General features: G+C 41.5%; 1 protein-coding gene across 1 annotated transcript in view; it reads right to left on the reverse strand.

The window, feature by feature from the left end:
• Positions 1-1,231: 1,231 nt before the first annotated feature.
• Positions 1,232-22,265, reverse strand: part of LOC135214166 (chondroitin sulfate synthase 1-like) — a 53,177-nt gene continuing 32,143 nt past the window's right edge. Inside the window, exon 3 of the mRNA XM_064248237.1 lies at positions 1,232-1,368. Within this exon, the coding sequence (XP_064104307.1) occupies positions 1,354-1,368 (15 nt within the window). The 3' untranslated portion in view covers positions 1,232-1,353. The remainder of the gene's footprint in view (positions 1,369-22,265) is intronic.

The following is a 22,265-nucleotide window of genomic DNA, read 5'->3' on the forward strand; positions in this document are numbered from 1 at the left end:
CAAAGTTGACCGAAAGTTGAAATTTTTGCACTTAACGTCATTTATATGAAAATATTTCAAAACTGATAAAAGCTACGACCATGGGTTGTTTTCTGTTGTATTGTGCATGAAATTGCGCACATTTCCATATATAAAACTTTATGTAACGGCAAATTTAAAATGGTGCAAACATTAGGACAATCGCACAAAAAAATTTATCGGAAGAGTTATGGCACGAACATGAGGAAAAAGTTTTTTTCATAAATTCACCATAAATCGGAATATTGGGCTAGAGACGTCCAATTTGTTGCAAAATGAAGGCAAATGATTGAATATTACTATAATATAAGAATTTTAGCTTACAATTGCGTTTCTCGACCATTTCTCTTAGAGTCAAAGTTGACCGAAGGTTGAAATTTTTGCACTTATCGTTATTTATATGAAAATATTTCAAAACAGATAAAAGCTACAATCATGAGTATTTTTTGTTGTATTTTACATGAAATTGCGCACATTTTCATATATAATACTTCATGTAAAGGATACTCTAAAATGGTGCAAAAATTATGTCAAAGTGACGAAATAATTTCCGAGATGTGTCACTGATACTTTTTAGTGCGATAAGAAAGAAATTCGCGCTTGCGCGCCTGCGTAGCGATTGTAAACAAAACAACGCCTTGATCCGTGAACTCCCAGCATCCCCCAAGGCGCGTGATACAAAAGTTTTTGGCTGGTAGGCCTATAAGTATTTTTCCGCGAATTTTAAAAAAAACTTTTTGAGCCGACGTACGATACGTCCAATCGGCATACGGGAGACATTTTGACTCGACGTTTAATACGTCCAATCGGCGTAAGAGGGTTAACTTGGTTCAGGACAATAATTTTTCCTCTTCAAGGTCCTGGAGGCAAATTTAACTTGGAATTCTTTGAGTTATACGCTTAATTTCATCTCTATGACTCAACTCAACTTTAAACAACATAATTGGGTTACAGGGAGGAACATGGCTGTGAAAGATTTTATTAGGCTCACATATTTAACTTGCTTGACAGTTATGTTGCCGGAAGCCTTGGTACGCTGTTTTGACAAGAAACTATCGCCCGACAGTACGGAGCTAGACGTATATAAACAAATTAAGAAACATATCTCTAAGTGCATGGATCTGGACCCCTTGCTTGCTCAAGTTTTTGCAAAGAATGAAAGTAAACCACAGCAAGTAAATATTGTCAATACTAACGCACCAGGGGTAACTTGTTTTAATTGTAAGCGCGCAGGGCATTTGATTGCAGACTGCCTAACGCGTTATTGTTCAATTCATAACAGCTCCAGTCATTCTTACAATCATTGCTTCTCTCATAACCAACAGCAACATAATGCTAAAACCACACAACCTGTTGCCAATGATAATAAGAAGAAAAATCCTCATTACTATAAGAAGAAACAGGCAAACAGTAACGCTGTTCAAAATCATAGCGTTACTGTTCAAAATCATAAACAAACAAATCAAGGTTCAGGAAATTCTGTTCCCGGGCCGTCGAACCCAAACTCACAGAGTCAGTCAAATTTTTTGAGTGTGCAAAGCAAACCAAATACCACGTAATTAACTCCAGCGGGGGAGAGAGTGATGTTGGGTCATTCGTATCAACATCTTTTGAATCAAATAACAAATTTAATCATCTACAAGATCTATGCAAGACCCAGAATTTTCCTATGAACCACACGACCGAATCTAAAAAACCAGTGCAGGTTCCCGTAGACTTCCACCATATACATGCTATAATCAGTAAAGATGAATTACGTCCTACATTGCATGCCGTAAATTTAGAGCACCGACCCTTCACACTGTTTTTTTATTCCGGTAGTCCACGTAATATCATGGATTTGCGGACTCATCACATGTTGCTTTCAAAATTCCCTATTGAGAAGTCCGGAGTACAGCTCTCGGGTATTGGAAATAATGAATTAAGTGTAGTAGGAGTAACTCATATTCAGTACAAGGTGGGCAAGTGCACGCTTGCCGATACCTTAGTTGTACAAAACATTGATATGTATCCAGCTGTAATTATAGGATACCCATCTATGGGCATTCAAAACATTATCTTAGCCCCTGCCAAACACGGCGTGTATATCAAAGGAAAATTCTATAAATCTTCTAACACCTTAAAATCAGTTTTGGACAAAAAAAAGAGACAAACAATCAAACAGTAACATACATAGAGGAATCAATCACTTGTCTCATGAATCATGACATTGTTCAAGTGACCCAACAGAATTCTTGCACACCCGTAATAGCAGCTTGCACGCAAACTCTCGAGCCGAACGTACCTTCGAATATATTAGTGCGTGTAAATAAGACTTTGCCGGGATCTGAAATGTTAATCCTTTCCGACACTCTGAAAATTAACAGACTGTCCGTAACACAAGCACTATACACTGTTGATTCACAGCAACAAGTTAACATTGAGGTCTGTAACCATTTGAATACCAATCTAGTGATCCACAAAAGTCAACACATCATGGATGTGGAAGTTTATAAGTATCACATTCTTACCGTTGCTGAAATTAATCACGCTCAATCAGTTGTGGATGAATCCCTCTTACAATCTATCAAAAGTAAAATCAATAAAGACATTCAAGAAGAGGAGATTCAGCAGAAATTTTTTTATCCTTTAACTAAATATTATGATGTTTTCTCCACTACCGAGGGATCTTTGGGAAAAACGGATGTCATTGAACACCAAATACGGCTAAAAGACAAGCATAAAGTCATCTATGTACCTTCGTACCGACTCCCTATGAAATTCCAGAATGAGATCAATGATGAAGTAGGTAAAATGTTAGAAGAAGGAGTCATTAGGAAATCGAACAGCCCTTATAATTTCCCCTTAATCGTTGTACCGAAAAAAGATCGAACCTGGCGTATCTGCGTAGATTTCCGTCGCTTAAATGAGGAAACGATTCCCGATCGATTCCCAGTGCCATGTACTGACGATATTTTATCCTTTTTAGGACAGAACAAATATTTCACCAGTTTGGACTTACTTGAAGGCTTTCACCAGATACCTTTAGAAAAAGAGAGTATCCCATACACCGCCTTCAGCACAGCCAGGGGACATTATGAATTTTTACGTATGCCTTTTGGTTTACGTTGCGCCCCAATTACATTCACCAGAATGATTAATATAATGTTCGGAGACTTGTTAGGGGATACCCTACATGCATATATGGACGTCCTTGTAATCTTTTCTAATACCTTAGAAGAACATTTACGTAAACTAGAGCTAGTGCTACAGAGACTAAGGCAACATAATTTAAGAGTAAAGATAACTAAGAGTGAATTTTTCAAAACAGAACTAGTCTATTTAGGTTTTATGGTGTCTAGTCAAGGTCTCAAGGTAGTCAACGATAAGGTGTCGGCAATCCGTAACTTTCTGATACCTACTAATGTCAAGGGGATACAGCAATTTTTAGGCTGTAGTGGGTATTACTGCCGTTTTATACGCAACTACTAACCGATCTTACGAAGAAGGGCATAGATTTTATATGGTCTGAAAAGCATCAACAGGCGCTCGATACCTTGAAAGAGGAATTATCACCTATCTTAAAATTCCCTGACTTCAGTAAGGAATTCTTTATTGCAACTGACACCTCAGACCAAGGGGTAGGAGGGGTACTGCTTCAGCAATATGACAAACAGTTCTTCCCTATAGCTTTTTATTCACGTAAACTGAGACCTTCTGAAAGTAAATATGCAGTAATAGACGAGGAAGGGCTAGCTATTGTTTACTCACTAGTACATTTTTTAAGTTCATAATATACGACTATCCTGTCAAGGTTCTTACTGACCATAAGCCCCTCACCGACTTCTTTAAAGGCTTTAGTCACAGTCCCAAAAGAACTCAGTGGCATATGATCATTCAAGACTCTGGCGCAAGGATAGGATATCTACCTGGGAAAGCAAATATCATTGCTGACGTGTTTTCTGACGCATTATCACGCAACCCTGCGCCATCTTGTATGGAGCCATTAGCTGAACTAGCAGATATATCAACATCCGTGCCTATTGTTAAAACTGTATCTGAACAGGAAGACCTGGGTTGGAGCACTGAACTAGTACAGACTGAACAAAGAAAAGATCAGCAGTTAAAGAAAATAATAGATGCTTTGAACGGGAATCCTAAAGAAAAGGAATATTTGAAGTATACGCAGCAGAATTATATAATCAAGGATAATATTCTGTGTAGGTCCGTGACAAGGAAAACCCGCAGCACCCAGCAGGTGACTAACGACCAGGTAGTGGTTCCAATTTCGCTTATACCAATCTTCTTAAACTGGTTGCATTCCAATCCATTACATGGTCATCCAGGGTTCTCTATCATGTCACAGAAAGCAAAATCACTATTTTATTGGCATACGATGCTTACAGATATAAAAAAACACATAGCTAATTGTCGCCCTTGTCATGAAAACAAAAGGCACACTAAGACACCTGTCAGCTTGGGTACCTATCCCGTGCCCAACCAACCCTTTGAAAGAGTATACTTACATTTATTAACCCTTAAACGCCGACTGGACGTATTTTACGTCGAGATAAATTGTCTGTCGGGTGCCGACTGGACGTATTTTACGTCGACATACGAAAGTTTTTTTTAAAATTCGCGGAAAAATACTTATAGGCCTACCAGCCTAAAACTTTTGAATCACGCGCCTTGGGGAATGCTGGGAGTTCACGGATCAAGGCCTTGTTTTGTTTTGAAGCGTGACCCAGGTGCGCATGCGCGATATCCCTTCTTCTCGCTCCAGCCAGCATCAGTAGCGCACCATCCGAGAGCGATCTTTCGTGAAAAGCGTGTTTTTCTGGACTTGTGCGAGACTTTGAGCATTTGTATTACTACAGGACATTCCTAGATATGTCTTAACGACGTGTGAACCGTGAAAGGCGCGTTTTACCCGTCGGAAGGGAACGTGTAAGGCGAGTTTTGGACCTGGATGCTGGCGAGGGGCCAAGCACCCAGCATGACCCCGTGCCTCAAGGCCGTTCTGTGCGGCCACGTGTGGCTGAAAGTGTTTCGGGAACACATCGTATGCCTTTGGTTACCCCTAGGAAGCATGTGGGCGTCCTTAGGGGCATTCGTAGGCATTTGGGAGGTCTCCAACCATGGGACATAGACGAATATCTTTCGGAGCTTGATCGGGAACATGTCGCAAGTCCTCATTTTGATGGCGGATGGTCATCGAGTGATGAGGACATCAGTCCCGATGAAAGTGAGGATGAATATTTGCCCCCAATGTCCGTTCGAGGCTCACATCCCGAAAGTGAGCTCGAATTCAGTGGGTTCAGTGCATAGAGGGGGAATCTGAGGAGGAGGGGGAGGGTGGGGATCCGGCTCAAGTTTATCGCAGGACGATACAGAAAGTGAGGGCCTAAGTGAGGGTGATGGGCCAACGGGGGGGGGGGGGGGGGGGTGGGGGGAGGGGGGGGGGGGGGGGTAGTGTGCATCGTGCGCGCACGGGCACATAGAAGGTCGGCTCGTCGCGCCAGCCAAGGTGAAGGTCGGTCGTCGGAGAGTGACGAGGGTGGACGGAGGACCCCACCCCTCCTAACATGCACCCCTTCACGGCAACCCCTGGGATGACCGTACCATTACCCCTGACTGTTTTGGGGGTTCATCCAGCTTTTCCTGACGCGGGAATTGCTGGAATACCTGTACACGAGACGGTGGACTACGCTCGTACTGCCGGTATGAGCTGAAGACGACCTTGTCGTATTACTGGCGGGGTTGCAACCTCATTGACATGGCACATTTTTTGGGGCTCCACATTTATTTTTGGTATGACACCTGCTGTCGACGTCAGGCAATATTGGAGGAGAAATTATTTTTTATGTATTGCCGAATGTGCCTGGCGTTATGTCCCGTGATAATTTCCTGGCGATGGACAGGTACTTCAACGCCTTCAACCAAAGGGCCATACCCGGCGGAATAACAGTGATCGCCTCATTTTAGTGCGTACAGTGTTGGATTATATCCGTGAGCGGTGTAGTAATCTCGTGATTCCTGGAAAGAACCTGTCTTTGGATGAGGGGATGATGCCTTACAAAGGACGTCTTAGTATAAAAGTGTATAACCCCAACCCCGAAGCCAAAGAAATATGGTGTGAAATTCTTTCTCATACAGAGGCCAACACTGGATACGCTTGTGGACTTTTCAGTGTATACCGGGGTCTTCTCCACGCTGCGTGACACTGTATTCAACCTTGTGGGACGTTTCCGTAACCAGGGATATCACCTGTTTATGGATAATTATTATAACTCGTATCCCTGGCCAGGAACTGTATGAAGCAGGTGTTCACGTCAGTGGTACCCTTCGGTTGGTGCGTGGGGCCCCGAATGTCCTCAAGAGGTTCGCTAGTCATCCGCAACACCTGGCAAGAGGAGAGACAGAGTGACGGCGGAAGGGCGCTGTCTTCGTCATCTGTTGGAAGGGTGTCCGACTCGTCCCCATGATTACGACGAGTCATGAACCCATCCAAGAAGAGATCGTACAGCGGAAGAAGACACGTCGACAGGGCCGAGTTGTGTTTGAGGAGTTTCGTACCGAGCGGCCTACTGTCATTGGGCACTACACAGGCACATGGGAGGAGTTGATCTCTTTGATCAGCTCATCCAGTACTATCCCTGTTCGCCAGAGAACCAGAAGGTGGAACACAGAAGCTCCTCAAAATACATCCTTCAGTTGGCCCTCCAAAATGCCTACATACTGTACTGTGGGTACCGCGGTGACAATCTTCCGAGGTTGACCCACATACAGTTCCTAGAGGTAGCCGGGAATGCCCTCATCAACTTCGATCCCGATGAGTGGCCTTCCATAACTGACCCCCTGCCCCGAGCTGCAGATCTGCCCCTAGAGGAAAGGGGCAGATAGGAGGGCCAACAACTTCGCTCGACCTGCCGCCGCCCCTGCTGACGACGCCCCTCTTGCTGCCGGCCCCGCCATCACCGCTTCTCGTCGGGTAGTGAACCCTGCGTGTCGGCTGCAGCCAGGGGAACACATACTGGAGGCCTTAGAAGAGCGAAGGCAGAAACGGTGCCGGGTGTGCCATATGAATGGCAGAAGGAGAGACACCCGGTTCTTCTGTCGTCTCTGCAAAGTTGCTCTTTGCAGGATAGGGGAGTGTGACCGAAAGTACCACACTAAGGTCATGTATTGGAGCGCGCCCCCTAAACCGACAGCGGAGGGCGCACGGGGCCGCCGGGTCCATCAGCCCGTTTAGCATTTTAGAAATATTAACGGCCAACAGATAAAAGTTCAAAACATATCCCAACCTACTGATGTAAGAATAATACCGTGGCTCATGTTTGCATGGCTCATGTTTGCATCACTATAATTTTCTCTATCTCTCTCTCTCTCTATACTACAAAGATGTAAGTTTTTTAGTATGATAAATAAATGATTTACTATTTTCAAATATTAATATTAATTTATACAGTAATAATATCAATTCATTAAAGAAAATACCATAGTGAATTAGTAAGATTTTAGCTTATATTTAAAAAATTATCGAAGAATGAAGGAAATCCCAGTCTTCTCTGTGAAGGAAATCCCAGTCTTTCTCTGTAACCTTTCCAGGTACTAAAACTGTCAGATATATATCATGTTCTGTGACAGCAAAAGGGGGAAGAGCTGGGGGAGAGCTGCAGTGTTGCAATCAGTGTTCCTGACATTTCCTTTCCCCCCCCCCTCTCTCTCTCTCTCTCTCTCTCTCTCTCTCTCTCTCTCTCTCTCTCCTCTCTCTCTCTCTCTCTCTCTCTCATTTACTGAGACTCGATATTTTTTACGTACTTGTACTATTTGTTTTTAATACTTTCAAATAATAATAATAATAATAATAATAATAACAACTGTAATTACAAAATTCATGTGATAGTATTTTAAAGAAATACAATACGTACTAATCTATCCATGTCACTTTTAATTAAGGTTAACTCTCTCTCTCTCTTTTGCCACACAAGATAATAAGGAGTCATGGTGGTAACGCCCTCCCTCTCTTTCGCTGGAAGCGTTATAAACAAAGAGAGATAAACACTCTCTCTCTCTCTTTTACAGAGATGAAAGAATTTTTATGGTACTAGTATGTAAAATGTTTATTGATAATTTCAGTTATTTAATATAATAATAATAATAATAATAATAATAATAAAACTTTAATTACAAAATTATTATGGTCGTATTTTAAAGAGATGAAAATGACCTTTCCATTTCACTTGTAAGGATAAATTCCTCTTTCTTACTGAGATCAGAGAATTTTATGTAGATGCACGTGTTTATTTATTTTCAATAATATAAATAATAATAGAACCGTAGTAATAATAGATAAATAATTTCAAAAGAAATTTCTTCGCTTTGGTCAATGGTATCAATTTCCCCACTCAACTCGATGACACTCAACTTAACCAATGCCATACATGGTCAACGAATTTAATGGTTTTATGTAATCTCTCTCTCTCTCTCTCTCTCTCTCTCTCTTACTGAGGATGAGATCATTTTCATGGACGTGTAATGTAATAAGTTTCATTAATATTTTCCAATAATAATACTATAAGTACAAAATTCATATCTGAGTATTTTAAAATACAATATCTTCCATTTCTCTCTTTTCAAACAATCTCTCTCTCTCTCTCTCTCCACAAGATACTTGTCCATACATTTGGTGTTTCTATTTCTTCCTTTTATCTCTCTCGCTCTCTCTCAGCAAAAGAATTGATAGACAGACAAACATAATTGCACAGTCCTCTCTTTCTCTCTTCTCTGGAGAAAATATATGTATTTATGGGAGGGGGTGGAAAAAGTTGCCTACAGACGTTCATTTCAATTCTTAGAAACCTAAGGAGTTATTTCTCTCTCTCTCTCTCTCTCTCTCTCTCTGTCTCTTGTATTTTAATGAAAATATACAGTAATTTGTGAATACACAGTGTTGCACATGAAAAAAGTAAATTAGTGATAATTTTAGAGATACGGCCCTAAGAAAAATTGCAAATTAGTAGTGAAATTTCCCCTGTGGACATGTTTTCAAGAACGTCGTTCCGGCTTACGGCGATTTTCGGGTTACGACGCGTCTTAAGAACGGAACCCCCGTCGTAACCCGGGGACCGCCTGTATATATAATATTTGTATGAAAATACTTTTTCTGTTTTGTATAGAAGTAGCTAATTAAAACATGAGTAATTACATATATTTCACTAATTGCAGGTTTCCAACATGAAGCTTATATTGTTCAGATTGGTACTGTTTGTTCAGACATTCTTGTCGTGTGGGAAGAGTGCTAAAACAAAAAATATACATTTTACACATGGCTCTATAATTGAAAGAACAGAGGACGTTTTCATTACAGCAAGCAATATAGTTCTAGAAGTTGATTTGCGTGCAATTTTCCTGCCAGAATATGATGTCATTAACCTAAAAAGCGACTTGTCGCGGTTTGCCGAATCATTGAATCAGTTACATCGTCATTTTCCTTTTAATTCAGAGATTTTGCTGGCACAAACTTAAAGTGTTGCAGAAATGTTATCATTCGACTTGCAAAACAAAACTGCTGAAGCAGAATGTTTGGCTCGTGATCTGTTTATGTGGACCGTGAGACACAGTAGCCTAGAAAGACGTAACCTGTTTATATTTGCGGCGCTTAACGTCTTTGGGTCTGTTGCAAGTTTAGGTTTAGGAATTTCGAATTGTCTTAAGATTAATGATCAGAATAAGAGAATTGAATTTTTGCAACATGAAAATGAATTAGTTTTTTCCGAACTTCGTAAACAATTATCATCAATTAATCAACTTATGACATTGGTGAACAAACATTCCAGTAATATCAATCAGATGATGGATGTGCAACACCTGCTGGCAACATTAGCATATTACAGTTTTATTGAAAAATCAAAAGACTATGTGGAAGCTGTCACGCTAGCTACAAAGGGTGTTCTGTCTCCACATCTTTAGCCTATCAAAGATTTAACATTAACTTTAGAGAACGGACGAGAGAAACTTGGTTATATTCCTTTGTTAGACGCGCATAAGATAGAATTTTATTATAGCTTAATATCAATAAGTGTTGAGAATTACAGGATCATGATTACCATTCCTTTTAATTCTTCTGATGCCTGGCAATCTTACAAAATTGCACCGTTTCCAACTTTCATGATGAATAACTCATTACCAGTAATATCTAATCTGACGGGACATGTATTGATTTCCCCTAATAAGGAAACATTTACAGTTATCAGAGACCTGGATAGGTTCACTAACTGTTCATATGCCATGGGTAATAAAGTTTGTACAGCTGACTCCTTTGAATTCCACCATATATCAGGTGATTCATGCGAGTTAGGTCTAGTGCTAGACGGCTCTCTCTCTCACACACGTGAACGATGTCTGAAACAACTTTACCCTTTTGACGAGTATAAGTTCGCTTAAAGGCTGAATAACGGATCGTGGATACAATACGACAGAGCAGGGTTTCACGTTGCTTGCCCGGACAGATCAATGGCCTCTTCACGGATGTTCGTCGCTGCGGACGGCTGCAGTGGAGGCACGCCCAACAACACGGTCCGTGGAGTAAGCACCATCATAAGGGAACGAGTTTACTTCGCGAATTTTTCTTGGTCGAGTACCATCATCCCAGCTTTACCCCTTCCATACAACGCGAAAGTGGCCCATCAACTATCCAAACTGTCTGGCATGGACCGCACTTCAAGGGCTTACCCTGTCGGCGAGAACCTACGGTTCTACACACTGCTGGCTGTGACATGCGTGTTGGTGGTGGTTTTCGTCACCACTAATGTATTTGCTTAGCATAGGTTGAGGCAAACAAGAATGGTTCATCAACAGAACGTCGTACCCCGTCCTGACACTTACCCATTAGCCCTAAAGGCATTTGACTTTAGAGCCACTTGAAACTGGCCATTTCATTTGACTCAGGGGGAAGTGTTTGGAATTGTGATTTGTGTGAAAAATGGTTTGAACACTGGCTAAATGTGTAACAAGAACCTCCGTGACATTGCATTCCATATGTAAAGTATGAGAAGCTTAATTATCATTTACCATTCAATATAGCTGGTAGCGCACCTAGTATAATCAATTGAAGTTCTACAATGAATCAATATGTCTGTGTGTGTACACACCAGGAATCTATATGATGTGCACACTTATCTGAATTTATTTGAATCATTATATACATATAGTATATATATTAATCAGGTAGCAATTATTCTTAAACAGTTACCTATTATCTGACTTGAATCATTTTATACATGTATATATTAATCAGGTAGCACCTATTCTTAATCAGTTACCTTTTATCTTGTCACATTTTGGGTACCATTTTATTTCTAATGATTTTTAGAATGTAATTCTAGTGTCATGTAATCATCAGCCGTACGTTAGTACTTTCTGTTGGATATATATTCTTGTGACTAACAGTATACAGTGGACCCCCCGTATTCGCGTTCTCCAGATTCGCGGACTCACACATTCACAGATTTCTCTGGGGAACGTTTCCCTGCATTATTCGCGGAAAATTCGCGTGTTCGCGGTATTTTTCTATGATGAATATCCACAAATTCCTGGTTTTTTTGATGAATTTAATCTTAAAATGCACTTTTTGTGATAAAACTATTAAAAAAAACAAGTATGAAAATTTTTAGTGGGTTTTTCTTGAGTTTTAACTAACAAAATAGGCTGTTTTTAGCATTTTCATAGGGGTTCCAAACATTCGCGGGTTCTAACTATTCACGGGGGGGTCTGGTAAGCATCCCCCGCGAATACGTGGGGACCACTGTATAACTATCATTATGTATGACATGTTATCTTTAATATTAGTATGATATCATATGCATTTATCTTATACGTGGATCTGTATCTTCCATGTATTATTCATTACTTATGAGTATTTCTATATAGTATATGATTTTTTTTATATGATCAGTTGCATATCATTCCTTAACCACTTGCTGGTTACTATGGGTTAACTATATATTCACATTAATTTCTCTATCACACTCCTTTGAGTCATATGCAAGTCAAAGTTTAATGTTCAGTGTTTAGCTTTGTAGCTGACCGAGCAATTAATGTAAGGGTTACATTTAAAAATACATATTCCATATGTATAAATAAACTAACGACCCAAGAGGTCACTGTTGAGATAACAAGGAGTGTGATAAGAGATGATAAACAGGACCAAGCTAGGCTGGATGTATTGAATCAGCAGCGCTCTGGTTTGCATTTGCCTGTGATAATCAAATCCATGATTGTGTCAAAGAGGTCACATGCTTCGCCTGAAAACCTATTGACCTATAGCCCAGACGCCTACGTGACTTCCTCTCACATGTTCGTCTGTCTGTATGTTATGTATGCTGAGCTAAGCTGTGCTCTCCTATACCTTTGTAAATGCATTGTAACTTAGAACTCTACTTTCCCTCCTAGAATCAGGTTCTCCTAACTACCTTCTTGCCTTCTACTCAAGAGATGTAGTTTTGCAAATATACCGTTGTTAAGTTATCATCATGAGTTTGAAACATCTCCGCCTTTGCACAAAAGAAGATACTGACAGAAATTATCATCGCAATCGCAGACGAGGATGGGAAGTATACCACAAGATACTTGCGTATATCATCACAGGTCTAAATAACCTCACAGTGCGGCCTCGTTATACAAGGTGTAGCATGAACATATATGAGCCAAATATATTTAAGGATAAAAGCCTAAGATGACTTTGAAATGATATCAAAGTGTTTTGTGGGATAATAAATTTAGGTATATTTTTGTTTGAACTACCAAAAAAAGCAGTTATAAGCATTTTAGTTTAGGGTATGTACTCATTTCACTGCTTCTCTCTCTCTCTCTCTCTCTCTCTCTCTCTCTCTCTCTCTCTCTCTCTCTCTCTCTCTCTCTCCATAACAGCAGCTATATTGGCTGGAAGGAGCCAATCACACAATAGGGTATTATATATAAGCATTATTAGAGGAATGTTCCAATATATCGCGGAATTTCAGTAATCATGGGGGTTGTGGTCCCATAACCACCCTGGAATATGGGGTCAACTGTACACAAAGCAAAAGCAAAGAAAAGAACCCACCAGGAAAAACCAGCTCAACACCAGTTAGGGCAGTGAGTGAAAATACACATCTGCATAGCACAATGGCCAAAAGCAAATTGGAAAGTTTACATCAGGGCAGGCAGGCCTCCCGCCTACTGGACAGTAGTTAACTGCCTAACCACTGTTTGAAAAGTTCAGCAGCCATTTCCAGCTCCGCTGAAAGTAATTCCTAATGTAAAGGACCAATGATTTGTACTATGTATATCGTACACGAACAACCAAATGTTAATCTACATACTTTAAATTTCAACATCCTACTTACACAAAAATCATTCCTACACATCCTGATGTTATTGGTTTTGCTTCCAGTGAAAGACATCCATACTAGGAAAATAAAACTGCAATAGTTGCCCCCTAGTACTTGCTTGGTATGAGTACCACAATCCCCTGTGAAATGCATAGAACTAGTACCTATTTTGAAAGTTCAAACACAATAAAACCACTCTAAAAATGCTTAGCATACCTGAATATTTTAACCCTCTTACGCCGAAGGGGCATAATAAAAATCGTCTCCCGTATGCCGAGGCGGTCTTGGAGTGAGCGCCGAAGCAGAAAAAATATTTTTTTCAAAAAATCACAGCGCTCTTAGTTTTCAAGATTAAGAGTTCCTTTGCTCTTAGTTTTCTTGATTAAGAGTTCATTTTTGGCTCATTTTTTTTGTCATTGCCTGAAGTTTAGTATGCAACCATCAGAAATGAAAAAAATATCATTATCATATAAATAATGCGATATATGATAGCGTGAAAACAAAATTTGATATATAATTGTATTCAAATTACGCTGTGAGCAAAACGGTTAAAGCTAACGAGTTAATTTTTTTTAGTTCTATTGTACACTAAATTGCTATCATTTTGGTATCTAACACATTGTAAAACGATCAAAGCAACACAGAGAAAATATTATCACAAAATGATGCATGAATTCGTAACTCGCGGATGTAAAAAAATTGTTTTTTTTTTCAAAATTTCACCATAAATCTAAATATTGTTCTAGAGACTTCCAATTTGTTTCAAAATGAATATAAATGATTGAATATTACTATCCTGTAAGAGTTTTAGCTTACAATTGTAGTTTTTGACCATTTCAGACGAGTTGAAGTTGACCAAATGTCGAATTTTTTTATATATTTTTTTTATATGCAAATATTTCAAAAATGAGAAAAGCTACAACCTTCAATTAGTTTTTGTTGTATTCTACATGAAATTGCACACATTTTCATATATAAAACTCTATGAAACGCCTAATAAGAAATGGAGCAAGTATAACGATAATGCGACGTACGCATTTCGGAGATTTGCGGCGGAGAATCCGCGCGCAGAGGGAAGGAAAGTTTTTTTTTTAAATTCACCATAAATCTAAATATTGTGCTAGAGACTTCCAATTTGTTGCAAAATGAAGATAAATGACTGAATATTACTAGACTGTGAGAGGTTTAGCTTACAATTGCATTTTTCGACTATTTCGGTAGTCAAATTTGACCGAACGTGGTTTTTTTTCTATTTATCGTGATTTATATGCAAATATTTCGAAAATGAGAAGAGCTACAACCTTCAATCACTTTTTGTTGTATTCTACAAAAAAATTGCGCACATTTTCATATATAAAACCTTATGTAACAGCTAATTTAAAATGGTGTAAACATTACGACAATCGCACGAAAAAATTTATGATTTTTTTCGGAAGAGTTACCTCGCGGACATAAGGAAATTTTTTTTTTTCCCTAAATTTACCATAAATCGAAATATTGTGCTAGAGACTTCCTATTTGTTGCAAAATGAAGGTAAATGATTGGATATTACTAGAATATAAGAGTTTTAGCTTACAATTGCGTTTTTCGACCATTTTGTTAGAGTCAAATTTGACCGAAGGTTGAAATTTTGGCACATCGTTATTTATATGAAAATATTTCAAAACTGATAAAAGCTACAACCATGGGTTGTTTTTAATTGTATTGTGCATGAAATTGCACAAATTTCCATATATAAAACTTTATGTAACGGTAAATTTAAAATGGTGCAAACATTATGACAATCGCATAAAAAAATTTATCAGAAGAGTTACCACACGGATGTAAGGAAAAAGTTTTTTTCAAAAATTCACCATAAATCGAAATATTGCGCTAGAGACGTCCAATTTGTTGCAAAATGAAGGTAAATGATTGAATATTACTAGAATATAAGAGTTTTAGCTTACAATTGCGTTTTTTGACCATTTCGGTACAGTCAAAGTTGACCGAAGGTTGAAATTTTGGTACATCGTTATTTATATGAAAATATTTCAAAACTGATAAAAGGTACAATCATGAGTATTTTTTTGTTGTACTCTACATAAAATTGCGCACATTTTCATATATAATACTCCATGTAACAGCTAATTTAAAACGGTGCAAAAATTATGTCAAAGTGACGAAATAATTTCTGAGATGTGTCACTGATACTTTTTAGTGCGATAAGAAAGAAATTCACACTTGCACGCCTGCGTAACGATTGTAAACAAAACAACGCCTTGATCTGTGAGCTCCCAGCATCCCCCAAGGCGCGTGATTCAAAAGTTTTCGGCTGGTAGGCCTATATGTATTTTTCCGCGAATTTTTAAAAAAACTTTTTTATGTCGACGTTTAATACGTCCAATCGGCACCCAGGGGACAATTTATGTCGACATTTAATACGTCCAATTGGCGTAAGAGGGTTAATAGTTTTATCACAAAAAGTGCATTTAGTCATAAAAATGAAAATAAAGTGATTAGTGAATACTTCTCTGTGGAAAAAATCACCTATGCACAATGGCGGTAAGGAGAATTCTGAGTAGACCTTAAAATGTCCGAACACACCTGGTGGAGAAACAGGTGAACCAGACAGTCTTCCGGGTCAGCCAAGCTATCTTTTTTGCTTGAACGCTGACTCACCTTTTGGAGCAGGAGATATGAGCTAATTTAACATTAGGTGAGGTTCACTGTAAAAAATTATTATTATTTACGGGCAATCCCCGGGTTTCGACGGGTTCGGCTTACGGCGTTCCAAGGTTAAGGCGCTTTTCTATTATATTCATCAGAAATTATTCCAGGGTTACGATGCATGTCCAGGGTTACAACGCCTACAACACTCATTTGGCATAAGAATGACACCAAAAAGGGATTTTGACAAAGGAAAAATCTATTTCTGGGCAGTGACCTGTGTCGCCCAGTGAAATGTTCCTATAGCACTCTAAGGTATAAATATTGCTAAATATACAAGAGAAAAAGCTATATGGTTATGCCAGAGTTTCCTGGCTCGCTCACCCTTAATTAAGGGTGTCGGTATGGAAACTGGGGCGTGTGAAACCACTATCAGAGGTCCCCTGCCAATTAGTCTCTTCCTTTCTCAATATCATCCGTTCTACAGAGGAGCCGTTCCAGGCCATCTATCGCCCGCTACTGCTACTACTAGTGTCCTGTCTGCCATTCCTGTGAATAGCACCCAAGCTCGGGCCAGATAGGGTGAGGAAGATAAAGGGATGGGTTTCACTGGGCAACACAGGTCACTGCCCAGAAATAGATTTTTCCTTTGTCAAAATCCCTTTTCTGGGCCTAACCTGTGTCGTCCCGTGAAATAGTAACAAGAGAATTGGCCCCACCAGCTTGGTAATCTAGTGTAAATAAGTTACTGGAAGGAAAAATTAAAGAATTGTAATTAATTCTACAGTACTTTAATAAAGTTTCTTAATTCTACAGTAATCTTAATAATTTCCTTAAATCTATTGTCCTTACCATAATAAATAAATATAAAGTTATACAATCAAAATTCTGGTAAGTTCAGATTAAATCCAACACCCAATTACAGGATATTTATATATACAGACAATATCAGTATGTACAATACAGGAGTAGATCCAATGTGCAATCCAAGTGAAAACCAAGGTCAATTGTGCAATCCAGGTAAACAACCAAGGTAAAGGATAAGAATGCTAGCGAGGCAAGTAGGAGAGAAAGAACTAAAGAGAGATATAGGCTATTAAGACTAGTTATTTTACCATGGCTAGGCTGTGTCAGGGGAAACCATGTTCCCTGCTGCCACTGCCGGGTATTGAAGGGCCTCTAAGGATTTTAGGTAGTGGCGTTTAAATACTGTCGGTGATTTCCAGCCCGTATATTTTTTAAGATCATCGAAGTTCATGTGATGAAAGTAATTAACTGAGGTAGCTACTGCTCTGATATCATGCACATGCGGAATTGATTCCGGATTGGCTTGTTTGATAAAATACAGAATTTGTTGTCTGATTGCTTTTAGGGAGATGGTTCCACCATTCTCTCTAATAAATAAAGGGCCTGAAGACTTTTTGGAAGTTCTGTTTAGATAGGATCTCAGCGTGTTTACTGGACATAGAGATAGATCCTGTGGAAGTGGGACAATCTTCCATGGGGACCACCTATTTTGTAGATCCTCGTTTTTAGCCAAGAATTTGCGATCTGGTAAAATCAGAACTTCTCCAGATGGGAGGAAATCAATGTGATTTGGTTCTCTAGAAAGGGCCGACAGCTTAGATATTCTGGCTCCTGAGGCCATACTTACTAGGAATAATGTTTTCCTGAGAAGGGTTATATAAGGACATGATTCGTTGATAGTGTCTGAAGCTAGCTAAAGTACATCATTTAAAAACCAGGAGACCGTCTGAGGTCTATTCACTGGTCTTAGTCTAGCACAAGCTCTGGGGATAGATGAGAAATATGAATCTGTCAGATTAATATTAAATCCAAATTGGAATATTTTCTTTAAGGCAGATTTGGTTGTAGTAATAGTACTAGCTGCTAGGCCTTTTTCGAATAGGGTTCTAAAAAAGGTAACTGCCAGATTCGTAGTCATCGTCTGTACCTTAGAGTCTTTTAGAAAGGTGGCTAGCTTCTTAACTGCTGAATCATATTGACGCAGTGTAGACTCTCATTTGTCTGATTCCAGGAATAGGGTGTTTAGGGGATCAATATTAGCATCCTTCTGCGCCGCAAACTTCATGAAGTCCATAAAGTTAGGGCATTCTGAATCCCTGAGGAAGCGGCCACAGTCCGCGTTTGTACCAACTGCATCAGTCTTGGGTTGGGGATCCGCTGGGGGCGGAGTCCCAACTCCACCAGTAGCGGGAACCAATTGCTCTTGGGCCAGTTGGGAGCTACTAGCGCAATCAGCCCTTTGAAAGACCTGAGTTTGTTCAGGACTTTCAATAGTAGATTTATTGGAGAATAGGAAATAGATAAATCCTCTTCCAAGTGTTCCAGTCTATTGACATAGCGTCTGTGGCATAAGCCAGAGGGTCCAGATTGGGGACCACATAACATCGTAGCTTGTGGTTGGATTCTGTGGCAAAAAGGTCTACTTGAAGCCCTGGCACCTGATGGCAGATCCAATTGAATGATTTTTCGTCTAAGGACCATTCCGATTCCAGCGGAGTTGTCCTTGATAGTGCGTCTGCCACCACATTCCTTACTCCTGCCAGGTGAGTATCTGACAGGAGCCACTTGTTCTTTGCTGCCAAGGAGAAGATCGCTATCATCACATGATTTATGTGGCTCGATTTGGAACCCCCTCTGTTTATGCAGTGGACTATCACTGCACTGTCTAATACGAGTTTGATGTGGATTCTCTTCGCTGGAGAGAGTCTCTTCAGGGTCAGAAATACTGCCATGGCTTCCAGTACATTGATATGGAGCTGGCGGAATGTTACCGACCATGACCCTTGTACTTTTCCGTGCTAGGAGTATCCTCCCCAGCCGCTTAGGGAGGTGTCCGTGTGAACCACTAGGGCTGGTGGAGGGAACTGTAATGGTATCGATTTTGCCAGGCTCTTGACTTCTGTCCAGGGACGGAGTCTCTTTCGTAATATCGGCGGGATCCGGGAAACTCTGTCCCGAGATTTGCTGTTTGCTCTGGTCCGCCAGACCCGGTTTATATCCTTCAGTTTGGCTTTAAATAGAACGTCTGTTACTGACGCGAATTGAAGTGTACCTAAGATTCTTTCTTGGTTCCGTCGAGACGTCTGTTTGCCTTTGAGGAACTGTCTTGTCGCCTTCGCTATCTCCCTGTGCTTCACCGGCGGGATTGATAATTGGTACGAGTTCAGATCCCATTGTATTCCTAACCACTGAAAGCATGGTGCCGGAGTCAGCCGGGATTTGTTTCTGTTTATCTGGAATCCCAAGTATTCCAGAAAACTTATCACTTTGTCCGTTGCTTTGCGGCATTCTTCGGCGTCTGAGTTCAGAGTTCAGATGGGACATGTCTAGGATTATTCTTGGCTTGTTTGAGTCTTTCTTTGGAACACTGAACAAACGCCCTTGAAATTTCAAGTGTTTGACTTCTATCACTGCCTTCTTTTGAAGAAGGTCTTGGGTATACTCTATTAAGTCCGCCATTGGATTTTGGTAAAAGCTGGTTGATGGAGGAGGCCCTTCTTTCCAACTCCATCCCAGACCTTTTGATACAGTACTGTGGGCCCAATTGCTGAACCTCCAACGGTTCCGGAAGAGGTACAGCCTCCCTCCTATCTGGGGAGTCTCATGGCTAACAGATGGCCAACTTCCCCGGTTACCCAGGAAGCCTCTGCCTCAGGCGGAGGCTCTTCCACCGGCCCTGTGCCGGAAAGCTCCTCTGGCTCGGCTACCTCTGGCAAACCTGTTGTACCCTTGAAACACCCCTTGGGTTTCAAAGGTAGCGTTGAAAGCTGGGGAGGCGGTAAAGGTGGCCGAGCTCTGGGGCTGCTGAGGGGGTTGGCTCAGTAGCACAAATTGCTGTTGGGGTTGGGCTTTTGAGGTAGAGGGTTGGTTCAGCTGGGTTACCGGGACAGCCTGTACCACAGCTTGAGGTTGGTTGGTGTGGAAGGGTTGGAACTTCCTTGCCCTCTTCTTGCCCCTAGGATGTGCTCCGGAGGATTCAAACTTCCTCTTGGTGATGAGTCCCCAGCGTATCCTTAAACTCTGGTTGACTCTAGCTGCTTCCCCAAGGACCTCGTTTACAATGGTCTCCGGAAACAGTTTTGGTCCCCAGATCGAAGATTTGATGAGCCTATTCGGCTCGTGCCTGATGGAAGCATCCGCCAAGACGTGCTTCCTGCAGTTCCTCCTAGCCACCGCGAAGTCATATAGATCGCACTGTACGGTGTGAAGAAATGACTTCGTCAGGATTTTGAAGAGCGGTTCATCCTCGTATACCAGGGAAGTCATTTCTGTCATGGTGGCGGAATTGAGGGACCTGCTCAGCCTGCACCTTGCCTCGTACTCAGCCTTTACCATGGCTTCTGGAAGCCTAGGTAGGCATTCGCTGAACTGTGTGGTTGCAAGGTCTGGACTGAGCTTACCCACCGAAAGGGTTGCTGGGGCATCTACCCAACATTCCATGCCTCCATGGAGCAGAAGGGAAGGCAAGCCTGTCTCCCGGAGTTGAGGCATTGGTTCTCCCTCCGTGGCCGCTTGCAGTGTCAGCTCAGCCACTTTTGAGATGCACGGGGTAGGAGTGTTGTCACTCACCACGAACATTGTGAAGGGGCTCTTATGGGGTGTTAACTTTGTGTTGACACACTCCCATTCTGTAAAGGTCCGGACCCAGGCTAATTGGGCCTGGTCCCTAAGGAAGATAACCGTTTCCTTCGGGACCTTATCCTCTCTTATTAGTGCCTCCTCTGTCAGTCCGGCATAGCCCTGGAAGGGAAACTGGAGACCCGGCGGGTAGAATTCAAAATCCTCTACTGGCTGGGTTCCACATCCTTCAATCATCAGCATACCCTCCGAGAACAGGGCGTATGCTGCTGGCCTCCAAGGGTTGTTATTCTTGAAAGGCGGTAGCTTCGACGAGTCCGGCATTGCCAGGGGTTGCTGTGCATGCACGGGCTGGAGCTGTCCTGCCATCAAGTTTTCCTGGAGCCCTGCCATCAAGGTCTCCTGGTTCCTTAGCCTTTCAGTCAGGGACTGAAAAGACTGTCCCGACGTTTCGAGGCCAGTTGAGATGAAATCTCCTGGAACTTGGTTTGCACCAGGTCCCCCCATTTGCTGTATCATCATGGTGGAGAAAACCGCTGGGTCGAAGCAAGGTTCCTGGGGTCTGGCTTTAGGACCTCTTGCTCTCGACCCCTGTTGTGGGTGAGTAGCTCTTGCCAAGTCCGCCACCGGCTTGGGAGCCGATGACGTGCTGGCGTGGTTTGACTTAGGCTTAGCCTTTGGTAGGGACTTCTTAATAGCCGTCATAATGTCCCTAGTGGGTTTGACTTTAGGGATCACCAAGCCCGACTTGTCCCTAACAGTCTTGGGCTTACCGGTGAATCCCTGGAAGGAAGTAGTAGAAGATTGTGACGGGCTAAAGGATAGGCCTTTAGCCCGTGTACTACCTGCCTCACCTGCATCCTTACCTTCGCCCTGGTTGTCGACAACCATGGGGTCCCGGTCCAAGTTCATGGCTGCCACCTCTTGGCCAAAACCCTCCGGGTCCTCCGGCAGGGCCTGGGTCTCCTCTCGGATCATGGCGATGATAGGGGCCGCCAAGTCTGCCGCTACAGCTGCCGACCTCTTGGCGTTAGGGTATATGAGCGAGGCCAGCTCCTCAGACAGCATGTAGGGCTGCTTGGACTTGACGTTCCTGCCAAATCCTCCAAACCAGACCTTGAGGGTAGCCAACGTCGAATCCTTGACAGCTTGCGGGGTCTGTAAGAGATAGTTACATCATGATCTAACCTAGATACTAAATTACTTAGTCTAGTATATATCCATGTGAATTTTATTCATTGTATTTCTCATTGTATCATTAGGAGAATGGTACGTACCGACTCAGTAGTGAGGTCTCTTACTAATGCATAACAGACCTCGCACCCCTCCGAGTGCCATACCAGCAAGGAGTCCACAAGGAACGCACATCCGGCATGCGAGCGGCAAACCACATGCCCGCACGGCTCTTGAAGCATGGCCGTGCATGCCGTCTCTAGGCAGCGTACCATCTGTAATTTAATTGATACACGAGTATCACTATATAGACCCGCCGGAGATGTATCTGGCGGGGCAAGTCTCGCATCTCTACTACTAGGACTTTATCAATTCTTGCATACCATTAGCTCCAGGCCCTAGTTATTCATTCTTGTCATGAATCTAAAGGATTGGGCTTGGTACAAACAGAGCAGGGGAAGGATGAACCTG

The sequence above is a fragment of the Macrobrachium nipponense genome, chromosome 45, assembly GCF_015104395.2.
Source record: "Macrobrachium nipponense isolate FS-2020 chromosome 45, ASM1510439v2, whole genome shotgun sequence".
Taxonomy (NCBI): Eukaryota; Metazoa; Arthropoda; class Malacostraca; order Decapoda; family Palaemonidae; genus Macrobrachium; species Macrobrachium nipponense.